This window comes from Pholcus phalangioides, unplaced genomic scaffold (genome assembly GCF_987345545.1).
Source record: "Pholcus phalangioides strain wild (caught in Gottingen) unplaced genomic scaffold, Ppha-v1.0 ptg000010l_1, whole genome shotgun sequence".
NCBI lineage: Eukaryota > Metazoa > Arthropoda > Arachnida > Araneae > Pholcidae > Pholcus > Pholcus phalangioides.
The window spans coordinates 44,526,008-44,540,708 of record NW_028301603.1 but is presented as its reverse complement, the minus strand read 5'-3'; the positions used below and the strand labels follow the sequence as shown (position 1 = coordinate 44,540,708).

Here is a 14,701-nt window from a genome sequence, read left to right as displayed (position 1 = left end):
ATTGCAGGAAGTGCCACTGAGAATATTTTGGGGTGTTCGGTTGATATTTATTTTTGACAAACTTCGATTACTTTTTGTCCAGTTTCTTGAGACTGACCTGCACTTATTATTATCTACATTTTTCAGGTACCTTGCATCTGGTAACAGCATCAAATCACTGTATTTCGAGTACTTAATAGGTGCTTCAACTATCAGTGACATTATTGAGCATACGTGTAAACATTTGTGGTTATGTTTGCAGCCTATGTACATGGCAGAAAAAACAGAAGACGATTGGTTGGTCATCGCGGCGCAATTTCTGGAACGCACGTACTTCCCAAACTGTGTCGGTGCTATTGATGGCAAGCACATAAGAATTGAAAGAGCTGACAACTCTGGCTCAGAAGCATTCAATTATAAAAAATATTATTCATTGATATTGTTGGGCATTGCTAATGCTGATTATTGTTTTTCTGCTGTTGACGTCGGTGCTAACGGCTCCAACAGCGATTCAAGTGTTTTTATGAAGTCCCGTTTTGGTAAGAGGTTACAAAATGATCAGCTGAATTTTCCAGCGGCAGCGAAAATTCCAAGCTACGAAGAGGGAACACCATTATCATTCGTTTTGGTAGGGGATGAGGCCTTTCCTCTATCAAAACATCTAATGAGGCCAGTGGCGTCGGAGCCGGGGGTGCTGTGGGTGCTCAAGCACCCACGATAATTTGTGGCATGCATCCGAGCACCCCCAGAATTGATTCAGAAATTAAAATTTCCGATATAAAACTAAAGATGAGCACCCACAGTTTCGAAAAACTTCCGACGCCCCTGAATGAGGCCATATCCGAATAAAACTTCTTCAATATTGCAGTAGATTTATAACTACAGGCTGTCCTATGCTAGACGAACAGTGGAGTGTGCATTTGGTATATCGGGAATTATGAGATGCATCGGTTGCGTGTAGTTACAGAGACATATCTTACACAAGGGACGGACTTTATTTCACACAACATCCTATATACATGACGAGAAACGAACTGCGCAATAACTAGAATATAAACATAATATAATTACATAAATATAATTAAACATAAATATAATATAACTAACCTGATGGCGCTTTGAGCGCGTACATCAATCCTCGCTCTGAGGAAGTGGCTTTCTTTTCCCACACGTCGGCGGCGACGCCACAGACTATCCCCCCAGTGAGCGAGCGAACGCTAATGTAGGAAATACAAGATTGACATTCACATATTGATGATACAAAATTATAACAAATAATAACCAATGTGCATGTGTGTATAAATACTTGCGACAGCTGAGAATTCAATATTTTGCTAAGACGAATGAAAAATACGAATATATACGATGTTAACATGTTTGCAATGATTTGAAAAAATAAATAATGTAAATTAACACTTATGCGAGAAATGCGAAAATGTAAAGGCATAACACAAGAATATAAATGGGTGTAAAACATATGCAATCAAAAATACGAAACAAATCGTTCTGGAAAATGAACTCTTCGTCCATAACGAGTTGTTACTGTTTTTTCTGTCGTTGACACTGGATTTTTGGAGTCCTGTTTAGAACTGATCTCATTTGGTAGTTCGGTGACTGCAGGTGGTTCTCTGTCATCCATGGCGAATGCAGGTTTGACTCTGTCAATAGACACTGAGATAGATTTACCATTTACTTTGATTACAAAAACTTTGTCGGTCCTTCGCACTACAGGATATGGTCCAGTGTAGGGTGCGCTTAATGCAGGTCGAACTTTGTCTACGCGTAAGAACACATGAGAACAAGATTTTAAGGAAGGATGAACATAAATCTTGAAAATATTCTTATGAGATGGAGATACGGGTGATAAACTCCTCATGAGCGAAGACAGCATTGATGCATAGGTAGCGTCTGGTGTAGATTTGGACACCTCATCTGAAAGTAGGTCAGATGGCAATCTAATAGTGGTTCCATACACCAGTTCGGCACAGGTAGCTTGAAGATCCTCCTTGAAAGCGGATCGTAGACCCAGGAGGACTATCGGAAGCGATTCTGACCATTTGGTATTGTCGTGAGCAATGATGGCACTTTTTAGGGTGCGATGAAATCGCTCGACCAGACCATTGGCAATTGGATGATATGCAGTGGTTCGTATGCGATCTGTTCCTAGTAGTGCTGCGAGCTGCTGGAAGAGATGAGATTCAAATTGAGTTCCACGATCTGTGGTCACTGTTGAGGGACACCCAAAACGACTGATCCATGAATCAAAGAATGCTTTGCAGATGGTTTCGGCGCGTATGTCCGGTATCGGTGTTACTTCGGGCCATCTTGTAAATCTGTCTATCATGGTAAGACAGTAGATGTTCCCGTTTGATGGTGGATAAGGGCCTATAATGTCAATGTGCACATGTGAAAAACGAGCGTCGGGAAGTGCGAAGGTGCTCAGAGGTGCTTTTGTGTGCCTCTGGATTTTCGATCGCTGGCATGATTGGCAGCAGCGTACCCAAGCTGTGATGTTTTTGTTCATGTTTGGCCACACATATCGTGAGCAAATGAGGTTTTTTGTTACAGCGATTCCGGGATGCGATAGATTGTGAAGGTGGTCAAAAATCAGCTTTCGATACGAGTCTGGAACGAAAGGTCTGGGTGAGCCAGTTGAAATGTCACACCATAATTCACCATCTGTTAGATGACATGGCTTCAGTTCCAGCTGTAGAGATGTGTTGTTACCCTTCAAAATTTCTTTCAGTTCCGGGTCGCTTGATTGAAATTCCCCGAATTCTTTGAAATTAATGTCCTTAGAACCAGTTATTGCGTCGATTTCGATTCTTGACAGTGCATCTGCGACATAATTTTGAGAGCCTTGGACGTGACGGATATCGGTTGAATACTGGGATATCAAGTCCAAATGACGAAGCTGTCGCGGCGAACATTTGTTTGGATTTTGCTTGAAGGCATAAATTAGGGGCCTCTGATCTGTGTAGATAATGAACTCCCTGCCTTCGAGCATATGCTTGAATTTTTTTATAGATGAATAAATTGCAAATAGTTCTCGGTCGTATGCGGACCATTTGTTTTGACTTTTGGACAATTTCATAGAGAAGAATGCGATGGGTTCCCATTTGTCGGCTAATTGCATGAGAGCACCACCCACTGCGACATCTGAAGCATCTACCCAAACACTTAATTTAGCTCCAGGAAGTGGATGTCTCAGGAGTGTGGCATTTGCCATGGCATCTTTGGCCAAAGTGAACGACTTTGTTGCTTCATCGGTCCACGCGAGTTGGTCGTTGGCACGAGCAGAACGAGGTGATTTTTTATTTTTATGACCTTCGAGAAATTTTATTAACGGATGTAACAAATCGGCAGCTTTCGGAATGAAACGTCGATAAAAATTGTACATACCGAGAAATCTTCGAAGTTGTGTCAAGGTCGTTGGCTGTGGATAATCCAAGATACACTGAACTCGATCTGTCAGAGGTTCGATGCCGCTTGTAGATAGCCGGAATCCAAGGAAGTCGATGGTTTCTTTACCGAAGTTGCACTTGGAGACGTTGACGCAGAGTCCATATTCTTGAAGTCTGTTGAAGAGAGTCTTGAGATGATGGATGTGTTCATCAGGATCTTTTGATGCAATCAGGATGTCGTCGACGAATGCGTAAACTCCAGGAAGTCCTCTGGTCACTTCATCGATGAATCGCTGGAAGGTTGCAGAAGCGTTGCACAATCCGAATTGCATCCTGGTGCTCTCAAACAATCCGAAAGGTGTGCATATTGCTGTTTTGTGGATGTCATCAGGATTTATTGGGATCTGATGATAGGCTTTTATGAGATCCACATGGCTGAAAATTTTAGTACCATGCAGTTCAGCAGTGAAATCAGCAATGCAAGGAATGGGATATTTGTCTTTTAACGTTTGTGCATTTAAAGCACGGAAATCTCCGACCGGTCGAAATTCCAAGGTACCCTTTTTTGGTACCATATGAAGTGATGAGGCGTAATTACTCCTCGAAGGTCTCAAATGCCGCAGTTGCAGCATGTTGTGAAATTCCGATTTCGCTATTTTTAATCTGTCTGGAGCTAACCTACGAGGTTTCGCCACCACAGGCGGTCCTTTTGTGGATATATGATGGATGGTGTTGTGCTTTACTGGTGCATTTGGATTAGGAAGTTTAGTGATCTCCAGGAATTCAGAAATCAGCTTGTGATACGCCGAGTCACCGGTAATCGTTTTCACCGAATGAATGCACGTTGCGTTTGAGACGCGTCCGGGACGTTTCAATTTCGTTTTCAAGTCACGTAGGAACTTGTTGCGAAGGTCCGGGACTAAGTCGAAATAATGAAGGAAGTCCGCACCCAGTATAGGAGTTGACACATTGGCGATGTAAAATGGCCAGGAAAAATTTCGTCTCAAGCCGAAATCCACGGAAAGAATACGTTGGCCGTACACCTCGATGGATGATGAATTCGCGGCTGCGAACGCTTGAACAGGCCGTTGTTTGCGCTGAGAAAGGCTTGCCGGCAAGATCGAAACATCACTGCCCGTATCAACGAGGAAAGATAGATTCGTTTTCATGTCTTTCACAAACAGGCGACGTGACGTAGATGGCAAAGAGCAAGTCGCCTCTATTCTTTGCTGAGTTCGTTTCCCGAATATTTGCAGGGAGAGACACATTTCTTGGCATCGGTGCCGAATCGTCGATGATACCAACACTCGTCGCGATTTTTCGATCTGCTACGCTGTCGCGGGTAGCGATTTCGGTACGGGCTACGACTTCGCCCTCGGGAAATCTCGTCGATTCGCACATGGAGCTTTTCGATTTCCGACAACAAACGTTCCTCGATGGAATTCGCGGAAGAGTTAGAACAGGCACTTACCGCTTGTGGTGCTACGTCCATGACGCGATCGGCGATTTCGGCCGCTTTGTCCAACGTTAGTGGTGTGACTGCAGCCAGGATAGATTGCACAGATGTTGGCAAATGCTGAAGAAACAGTTCCAACATGAGCTCGTCCGGAACGCTGTGTGATTCCGCGCGACGCCGCATGACGCGCAAAAGTTCACTTGGACGACGATCACCGAGTTGCTCCCCAGTGAGAAGTTTCCGTATCTCTTGCTGTGACGATTCACCACTGCGCTTGATTAATTCCGATTTCACGTGTCCGTAGGGATCTGTTGCCGTTGGATTCGTGATGACATCGCGGATGACGGAAGCTGCTTCCGGTGGTAGATGGGCCACTATGTAGTTGAATTTTGTGCGACTGTCCGTTACCGGTTTCGGAATCCCCAGTTCGAAAGTTGATTCGCACATCAAGAACCACAGTGTAGGATCGGCGAAATTGTACGGTGGTATCTTTACCGCTGCCACGTCCGCCATGCTTTCCCTTTTGCGTGGGCGAGAATGTTCAACAGCACGTGTTGTTTCCGTTGAGATGCGTCCGCTGTTTCTTTTTTTAGATATAATGTCTCAACTGATGATCAGACTTTCCAAGGTCACCAATATCGGGAATTATGAGATGCATCGGTTGCGTGTAGTTACAGAGACATATCTTACACAAGGGACGGACTTTATTTCACACAACATCCTATATACATGACGAGAAACGAACTGCGCAATAACTAGAATAATCACCTGATGGCGCTTTGAGCGCGTACATCAATCCTCGCTCTGAGGAAGTGGCTTTCTTTTCCCACACGTCGGCGGCGACGCCACAGACTATCCCCCCAGTGAGCGAGCGAACGCTAATGTAGGAAATACAAGATTGACATTCACATATTGATGATACAAAATTATAACAAATAATAACCAATGTGCATGTGTGTATAAATACTTGCGACAGCTGAGAATTCAATATTTTGCTAAGACGAATGAAAAATACGAATATATACGATGTTAACATGTTTGCAATGATTTGAAAAAATAAATAATGTAAATTAACACTTATGCGAGAAATGCGAAAATGTAAAGGCATAACACAAGAATATAAATGGGTGTAAAACATATGCAATCAAAAATACGAAACAAATCGTTCTGGAAAATGAACTCTTCGTCCATAACGAGTTGTTACTGTCTGCTGTTGACGTCGGTGCTAACGGCTCCAACAGCGATTCAAGTGTTTTTATGAAGTCCCGTTTTGGTAAGAGGTTACAAAATGATCAGCTGAATTTTCCAGCGGCAGCGAAAATTCCAAGCTACGAAGAGGGAACACCATTATCATTCGTTTTGGTAGGGGATGAGGCCTTTCCTCTATCAAAACATCTAATGAGGCCAGTGGCGTCGGAGCCGGGGGTGCTGTGGGTGCTCAAGCACCCACGATAATTTGTGGCATGCATCCGAGCACCCCCAGAATTGATTCAGAAATTAAAATTTCCGATATAAAACTAAAGATGAGCACCCACAGTTTCGAAAAACTTCCGACGCCCCTGAATGAGGCCATATCCGAATAAAACTTCTTCAATATTGCAGTAGATTTATAACTACAGGCTGTCCTATGCTAGACGAACAGTGGAGTGTGCATTTGGTATATCGGGAATTATGAGATGCATCGGTTGCGTGTAGTTACAGAGACATATCTTACACAAGGGACGGACTTTATTTCACACAACATCCTATATACATGACGAGAAACGAACTGCGCAATAACTAGAATAATCACCTGATGGCGCTTTGAGCGCGTACATCAATCCTCGCTCTGAGGAAGTGGCTTTCTTTTCCCACACGTCGGCGGCGACGCCACAGGTATTTTAGCTAATAAATGGAGAATTCTTCATAGGCCATTAGATGTCAGACTCGCGATGTGTGACTACATAATTAAAGCTTGTTGTATATTGCATAATTATGTAAGGAAAAATGATGGCAAAGAAATTCAAAACGAAGGACTGGAAATACAACTTGAAAGTGATGCCCCACTCCGATCCCGCCCGACCCAGAAAGATATGCTAATAAGAGCCGCGTTTAGCGAATACTTCACTTCTCCTGTCGGTGCAGTGAGCTGGCAGTATGACAAAATTTAAGCTTACATGACGGGTGAGTGTATGTACATGCAATAATGGAGATAAATGCATCATGAGAGAGAAACATGTAATTCAGAAATGCGAAAGTAATAAAAATATTTGAAATATGTTTACCTGTTTCTTTTTTTTCGTCCTCCGAAAAAGTCATCCAATTTTCACAGCCATCTTGATACAGTTCGTGCCACAGCTTTAATTTCAAAATTCGATCACTATATTGCCTAAGTGTTTTGTCATATAAAGCCGGTCTTTTTTCAACCGCGCTTATGATTTTTTTCGGAATAACTATCGCTAGCCATTAACGAATCAGAATCTGCTGAAGACATGGTGGCACAAAAAAATTTCGTTGACACAGCTGACTAATGGAACTGGTAAATAAGAAATGAGATGGATAAAATATGATTAGTAATGTACTGCAACACTGTGCAAGCGCCCTCACGCGTTCCAATAATAAAGGCTCAATTACATTGGGCGAGTTTACTAGCTATTTTCCGGCGAGTGAGTAGCTGGCGAGCAAACCGGTTTCGACTAGCGCAGCGAATTTCAATTACACAGGACAGATGAGCGAGCAACTCGTTTTCTTTCCCTTCCTTTTTTGCGTATTGTCGTCTTCGGGGCTAACGAGAAAGAGCCCCTTTCTCGTTAGCCCCGTGTCGTCTTTTTCTTTCGTTGCGAGCCAAAGCGAGAGGGAAAAAAAGTAGCCACGCCAATATTGCACCGAGAGATAACAAAAACGCGAGTAGCGAGAAAAGTAGCCTACCCTTCAACTTTCCTCGCACTAGCAGAGCGAGCGGCGATTTTACTTGCTAACGTTATACAAGGTTCAATTACATTGGGCGAGTTTACTAGCTATTCGATTGTGCTTTTACTCGCTGCTACTGAACTCGCTCTGTGTAATAAGCGTAGCTGCGGCTTCAGATTGGCTTACTGATACCAAAACCTGTCTGAAGTTGAACACCTCTACGGTTCCATTACAATTAAATTAAGCCGTTCGGTATTGCCGACATTCTGTGTTGTAGGATTATGACGGTGCCTTTCAAAGTTGTCCTATGTAGGAGATGTCCGAGTTGACAGGTTCCACGAAATTTGTTTTATGTTTCGCGAAGTCCCTTTTTTTAAAAGACCATTCGTTTTCCCAAGGGCGTGCATGGAAATCTAGTCAATTGGGCTTAAATGGAAGTACAGTATCTAAATTTTATGACTTTTCCCAACAGGTCTATTGCCCTTAAAATAGATAATGGTTTTTCTTATAATTCTCAGAAATCCGGATGAAGGCAAACAAACTGAAAAACGGTTACAGACTGGTGTACCCGTTTGGAAGACCTTGGCAGGGGTTCTTGAAACTTTTGCCACTCGCGGCTTCTTTGGCCTGCTCGTAAGAATAGCAAGAGCCATTCCAAAGCACTGCAGGGGTTCACGGCAATGCAAAGTCGTCGTGACGTCCTTCCGAGCGATAGCGGCCAGAACCGCTGGCCTAGATGGTTTTTTTTTTTCATTGCAAAAACACAGATAGACAGCCACATTCATATACGATACAGAAAAAAATCCCAAAAAGACAGAATAATGAAAGCAACACACACACACACACAATGCAGTTCTTAGGGACATATTTCCTCCCCGGTTCATACTTAGACTTTTAATAAATGTTTCAAAAGTTTTATATGGAGAATTAGCAAACATAAAAATACACTGCTCAAAACAATTAGGGGAGCAAGCAAAAAAGTGAAGAAAACCGTGCGAGACAGCCACGTATTGGCATAGAATGGATAGTACACGCGTATCAATGCGCAATACAGAAAAAAGACGTAAAAAAATTTGGAATTAAGCTTTAATTCTTTGAAAATATGAGAAAAACATGAAAAGATGATTTAGGGCAACAATTTGGTTACATGTAAACGATAAAAAAAAGTACTGTTTAGACATGATGCATGAGTTTTAATAGGGCGTGTGGTCTCCTCGAACAGCTAAGACTGCTGCACACCTGTTTGCCATGGATGCGATGTGGTTATCGATCAGACTTTGGGGAATACTGTTCCACTCCTCAAGAAGTGCAATCTGCAAGTCTCGGACAGTAACAGGCGGCCTTGGTCGCGCAGCAATACGTGGATTCAGGTCAGGAGAACACGCTGGCCATTCCATACGCTGTATTGTTTCAGCTTCAAGCATGTTCTCCACCATACGAGCTCTATGCGGTCGGGCATTATCATCCTGGAAAACAAAGGAATCTCCAATGGCTCCAGCGTAAGAGATGACATGAGGTCGCAGTATCTCGTCTGCATACCTTCGGGCCGTCAAAGTGCCATTCCGAATGATATGCAGATCCGTACGTCCGCCTATGCTGATTCCACCCATACCATCCAACCAGCTCGTCTGTATTGTGACCTTTCACGAACGAATGCGGGGTTATTTCGAGTGCCCCTGTCCCTCCATACCGGAACACGTCGGGTGTCACACTCCAGACTGAATCGGGACTCGTCTGTAAACAGCACTTGGCTGTTGCTCCTAATCATGTTGCTCCCTAGAAGGTGTTGCTCCGGGGCAGTTGTAGAGACGTCATGCTACTGCAGTACAGGCTACTTCAATAATCAAAGCGCCGCTGAAAGGACGCCGTAAATGACCTCCCCAGGGGGGGTATACTGTACACACAATGAGGAAGGAGATCGTACAGGAAGCGATATATAAAAAAAGAAAGGAGAAAACTGTTCGACAGAATCGCCGAACCCCCCTCCCCCTTCACTAGTTAAATGGTGGGTGGTGGGAGCTGGTCAACGATTCTATCGTTATAATATAGCAGGTATCTGCCACAGCCATAGCACAGAGCGTTCAAGAGGATTTATTATTCATAGATGACATTTTCTTCTCCTGTCGCAGTCGATCTACAATCAGCAAAGAAAAAAATTCGATATTTTTTTGTGATGGACCTTTTCTGATGCCCTAAGCATGTGCTTTGTTTCCCTCAAAATGGTTAAATCCTGCCTGTTGCGACCCAACGGCTTTTCTTTGATCACTCCGTTGTCCAAGCGCTTTGCCTTGTTCTATCTACCCGGGAAAGCTGGTTGTCTGGAATAACTACTACTGTATATGTTCATACAGGCCCGTAACTAGGCTGAGTCAATCGAGGCATTGCCCTGGGGCCCCGAGAAGGCACGCTACGACCCTGTGTTCATAGAAGGTCACGCTAAACATGGAAAGATAATCTATCAATACATAATTTTTTAAAAAAATTAATTTTCAATTTAAAATCTATAAGGATGACAGCGAGAGAGGCTTGACAAAGTACAATAAAGACCTCGTTGTAACGTCAACACTAATTAACGTCATCAAGCATACATTACATTAGGGGTTCTCAACCGGTGCTCCGCCGGTTCTCAACCGGTGGCGACTCGAGGAAAATAATATAAATCAGTAAATTTGATAGATAAATAAATATAAAAGAGGCCCACAGGTTCTCTCTGCCATAAAAAATTATGTACAAAAAAGGGCTCCACGAGTCAAACAGGGCTCCGCCATAAAAATTATATACTAAACAGGGCTCCGCCATAAAAATTATATACTAGATAGGGCTCCGCGAGTCAAAAAAGGTTGAGAACCGCTGCATTACACTATAAACATGCCCCTCACCACTCGGGGGACCGGGACGATTCCCCTCTATTATTTTTTTCACACAAAATTCATTATAGAGTGGTCCGTGAGCTATGGCCCACCAAAGAACCCAGCCTGAGACCCTGCTGCAGAATTGGGGTGCCTATTATCGTGCCTTTTTTTAGTGCCTGCCAGCATAATAAGTGAATCGGGATTACTCATTATCAAGTTATCACCCCTTATGGTCATTTTTATGTGGTCCCCTAGTGACGTTATATCGAGGACTTACTATTTATGATTTGTTGAATTCTAAATAGACAGATACGTTTTGCGTCACTTATGTATACCCATATTGTGCATGCATTTCACTGTTTATGAAGGGGGTGGCCAACCTACTTCCTTAGGTAATTGAAGGTCCTTAGGTAATTTTTACTTTTTCAGTTGAAGAAATTATTTTTAATTTGTGAGCGATAGTTTTCTCGTGAGTCTTGTAACCAACTTATAGACCCCCCCCCCCCCGCACCAGCTTTTTATTGAATTTTAGTTTCGTTTCTCATCTTCGAAACACGGAACCAGACGGGTAGAAAACTTGAAGGTGGGGGGGGGGGGGACGTAACTATGATCTTTTCCGCCTGGGGCAAACATTATTTCGTCGCCCCCCCCCCCAACTTTCAAATTCGATAATTTTATAAAGGTCCTGCCCGAGGGCTCTTGAACCTTTGAAAAAGTTGTTTATTTATTTTTTATTTCACACATGTTTTGTAAATCAATATTATAATTAACTCGTTTTTATTTTATTCCCCCCTCTCCCCAAGTCAAATTTTGTTGCAACGAGGCTAGAAAAATGTTTTGGTATCGGCCGGTCGGTTCTCTGTTGTGAATGGACATTTAGAATGTGCTGTTTTCCCCCCAATATTTTTCAAGAAAACATTGGGAGGATGGGGGGGGGGGGTGGCTGAAAGTTGTTGGTTGTCCCGTATATATACGGGACTCAAGCGCATACGAAGGAGAAGGAAGGTGCATTGCATTGCTTTTTCAGAAATTATTGTTCGGCGCACTCAGTCCCCTTACAAAATTTCTTGCGCAGGGACCTATCCTGTACAGAGTGTAATTTTTTGTTATCTTGGTTTCAATATTATTTACCTTCCGATTCTCACCACCACCACACATAGGCGCTGGAACCTATGGGATGAGGACATTTGAGCCCCCCCCCCCACAATAAATTTTGTAAGGGGGGCTGAGCCCCCAATAATTTCCGAAAAAACAATGCAATGCGCCTTCTCTCTCCTGCGTACTCGCCGAGTCCTGTATATACGGGACAACCAGCATCTTTCAGCCCCCAATGTTCTTTGTGTCGGTGCCTTTTCCACCACACATCTTTGGGCTTCCTTTCTTGTTGGCATCATGCGCCCCCCCCCCTCCCTTGATCACAGTGAACAAAAGAAGAGACACTTTTGAGTTTTTCTAGGCAAACAAGAGAGAAAAGACTCCTCCCCACTCAAAGAAAGTTCTTTGAGTCAGTCGTGCCTTTGGGAGTAAAAGCACGGCCGACTAGACATTCATTGTTTAGTGGGCTATGGTAAAAGGGGGAGTGAAACTGGGGGAACTGAGTGGCAAGAAAGAAATGAGAGAGAATTATTTTGGCATGAACAAGAAAGCCAAAGGCCATCGGGAGTATTTAAATGAAATAAAATTTTGAGCAGATTGTTTCCATTATCTAATTCATAATTAGGACAATTTTTGGTTAAAATTTTTTTTTGGTCATAGCAAAATGAGGAAACCATTCACACGAATTTTTTTTTTTTTTGGGGGGGGGGGGCTCGGGCCCATGGGCCGGATACAAGTTTACGCCTATGCGAAATTCTACCCAGAGTCAGTATACACCACTTGCCATATCCCAGAAACATGACTATATTTTTCACCAAACACGGGTCATTCCCGGCCTATCTGGCAAGATTCAAGATAGTAGCCTCTACCTCTGCAAAAAAGAGGGAAACAATTTTCATTTCATCTCAGAGTGCCCCAAGAGTTCCATTTTAAATTACCAGACCGGGACAAACTGACACTCTGGAAATGACGCATCATCAGAAGTCCGATGAATGCAAATCGTATAATAAAGCTTTTAAAACATCTCGAAACATGCAAAACAGAATTCAGACGTCCAATTAAGGTGGGGGGGGGGGGGGACGTAACTATGATCTTTGCAGCCTGGGGCAAACATTATTTCGTCGCCCCCACAACTTTCAAATTCGATAATTTTATAAAGGTACTGACGATTCCTACTCTGAAAATACCGCTTCAGAACCAAGACCAAAACTTTCTAGCCTGCATCCCATGATAACAAGACTCAGGAGTAAAGATAGATCAATCCAGGCAGCCCTTCCTCCCTCGGAGATACCCTCTACAACCCTATTTCAGCATCCAGATGTAAATGTACATTGTCAGTCAGTGTAAATTAGCGTGTCTGTAATCTTTTTCTTTGGTGTATATATTATATTTCAATATTATTTCATTTTTATTTTATGTTTATCTTGATTGTATTGCGTTCAATGTTTTCTAATGGATTGTTTATATAGAATGTATATAACAGTGCATAGCTAATTAGTGTAAATTAGCGTGTTTTGTCCTATTTTCTGTGGTACATATATTTTATTATTTTTCTATTATGATTGTATTGCGCTCAATGTTTTCTGATGGATTGTTTCCATAGAATGTATATAAAATGGTGCATAGCCAATTTGTGTAAATTTGCCTGTTTTTCTTTGGTACTTAATTATATTTCATTTTTCTTTTATGTTAATATTGATTGAATTGTGCTCAATGTTTTCTGATGGATTGTTTCCACAGAATGTATATAATAGTGCATAGGTAATTAGTGCAAATTAGCGTGTATTTAATCCGTTTTCGCTAGTTTTGTATTTCATTTTTATTTAATTGCTCTCTTAGTTAATCTTGATTGTATGCATCCTCAACGTCTTCTGATGGATTGTTTCCATAGAATGTATATTATAACTTTCATTTGTTGAATAAATAGAAGATGCTCTCCGACACGACCCAGCCTCCTAGGAGATGAAGTTGTCTTGTACAACAGCTCTGGGCGTGAGCGGTCATCAATCAATCAATCAACCTTTGCCCGCCCACGACCCGCTTGATTTCTTTTTTGCGAATGGAAGACGCGATCATACACACGACTGATGGGAAATAAATAGATGAAAATGAAATGGTGAACCACTCACGGCCCGGTTTGACTGATGTCAGAATCCGGTATAAGGCCGCGGCCCGGCGGTTGAGAAACACTGGTCTAGGACATTCACCTGGAAAGTGAAAGGATGTGGGTTTGAATCCCCATAGGGGCAGTTGAATTTTTTCTCTTTCTAAAATATATATCTTCGCATCAGCCAGCTGGTTGCAACTCTTTGCAACACACACACTCCCCCCTCCCTGGTTATATATATCACCATACCATTTACTATACTAATTGAGTTGGGTCGGAAACCTTTCTCTTTTGGGAAAGGCATGTTATATAGTCCACCGATCACGAGAAGAACACTGGGGCTGTACTACCTCCTCATGCTTATTCTCATCCGATCCGAATTATAAGCATCGGTTCATAAGCATGACGTTAAGAATAATCCGAAGAACGATACCAAGGAATTATTCGTAGGCTCACACCTTAACGTCACGTGACGTAAAAGAGGGAAAATCAAAGAAATCGCTTTCTACACAGGGTCATAATCAATCCACGTCCATCAAAATAGGCAATGGAGGACAATACATTATCATCCCAATGTGATTTCGGTAGCTCCTTATGAAGTACGGCTTAAAAAGAACTTCAATAAATTAATTAGAATGCTGAAATATCTTTCTGAATAATATTTACACGCTGAAAAATATATTTTAATTATAGAAATAACTCTTCATATACTCTTCATTTTCCATCCTCCCCATTTAAAAAAAATAAAAAAAAGTATCTAGCTGATAGCCCCGCTAACACCTTCCGTTTTTAACGTTAAAGAATGTGAAAAAAAAAACAAAAAAAAAACAACAAATGTTCTGCACGTGTGAGGAAAGAATTAGTAAAACTGAATTGCGTTGCCACCGTCGTTGAACAAAAAATTCAGTAAATGTATAGT

The 14,701-nt window shown here is 42.3% G+C and overlaps 1 protein-coding gene across 1 annotated transcript; it reads right to left on the bottom strand.

The window, feature by feature from the left end:
• Positions 1-4,602: 4,602 nt before the first annotated feature.
• LOC149081572 (uncharacterized) lies at positions 4,603-5,976 on the bottom strand. Its single transcript, XM_089238528.1, has one exon. It carries the CDS (start codon positions 5,350-5,352, stop codon positions 4,603-4,605), a length of 750 nt encoding a protein of 249 aa, XP_089094654.1. The 5' UTR covers positions 5,353-5,976.
• Between the last annotated feature and the right edge of the window lie 8,725 nt (positions 5,977-14,701).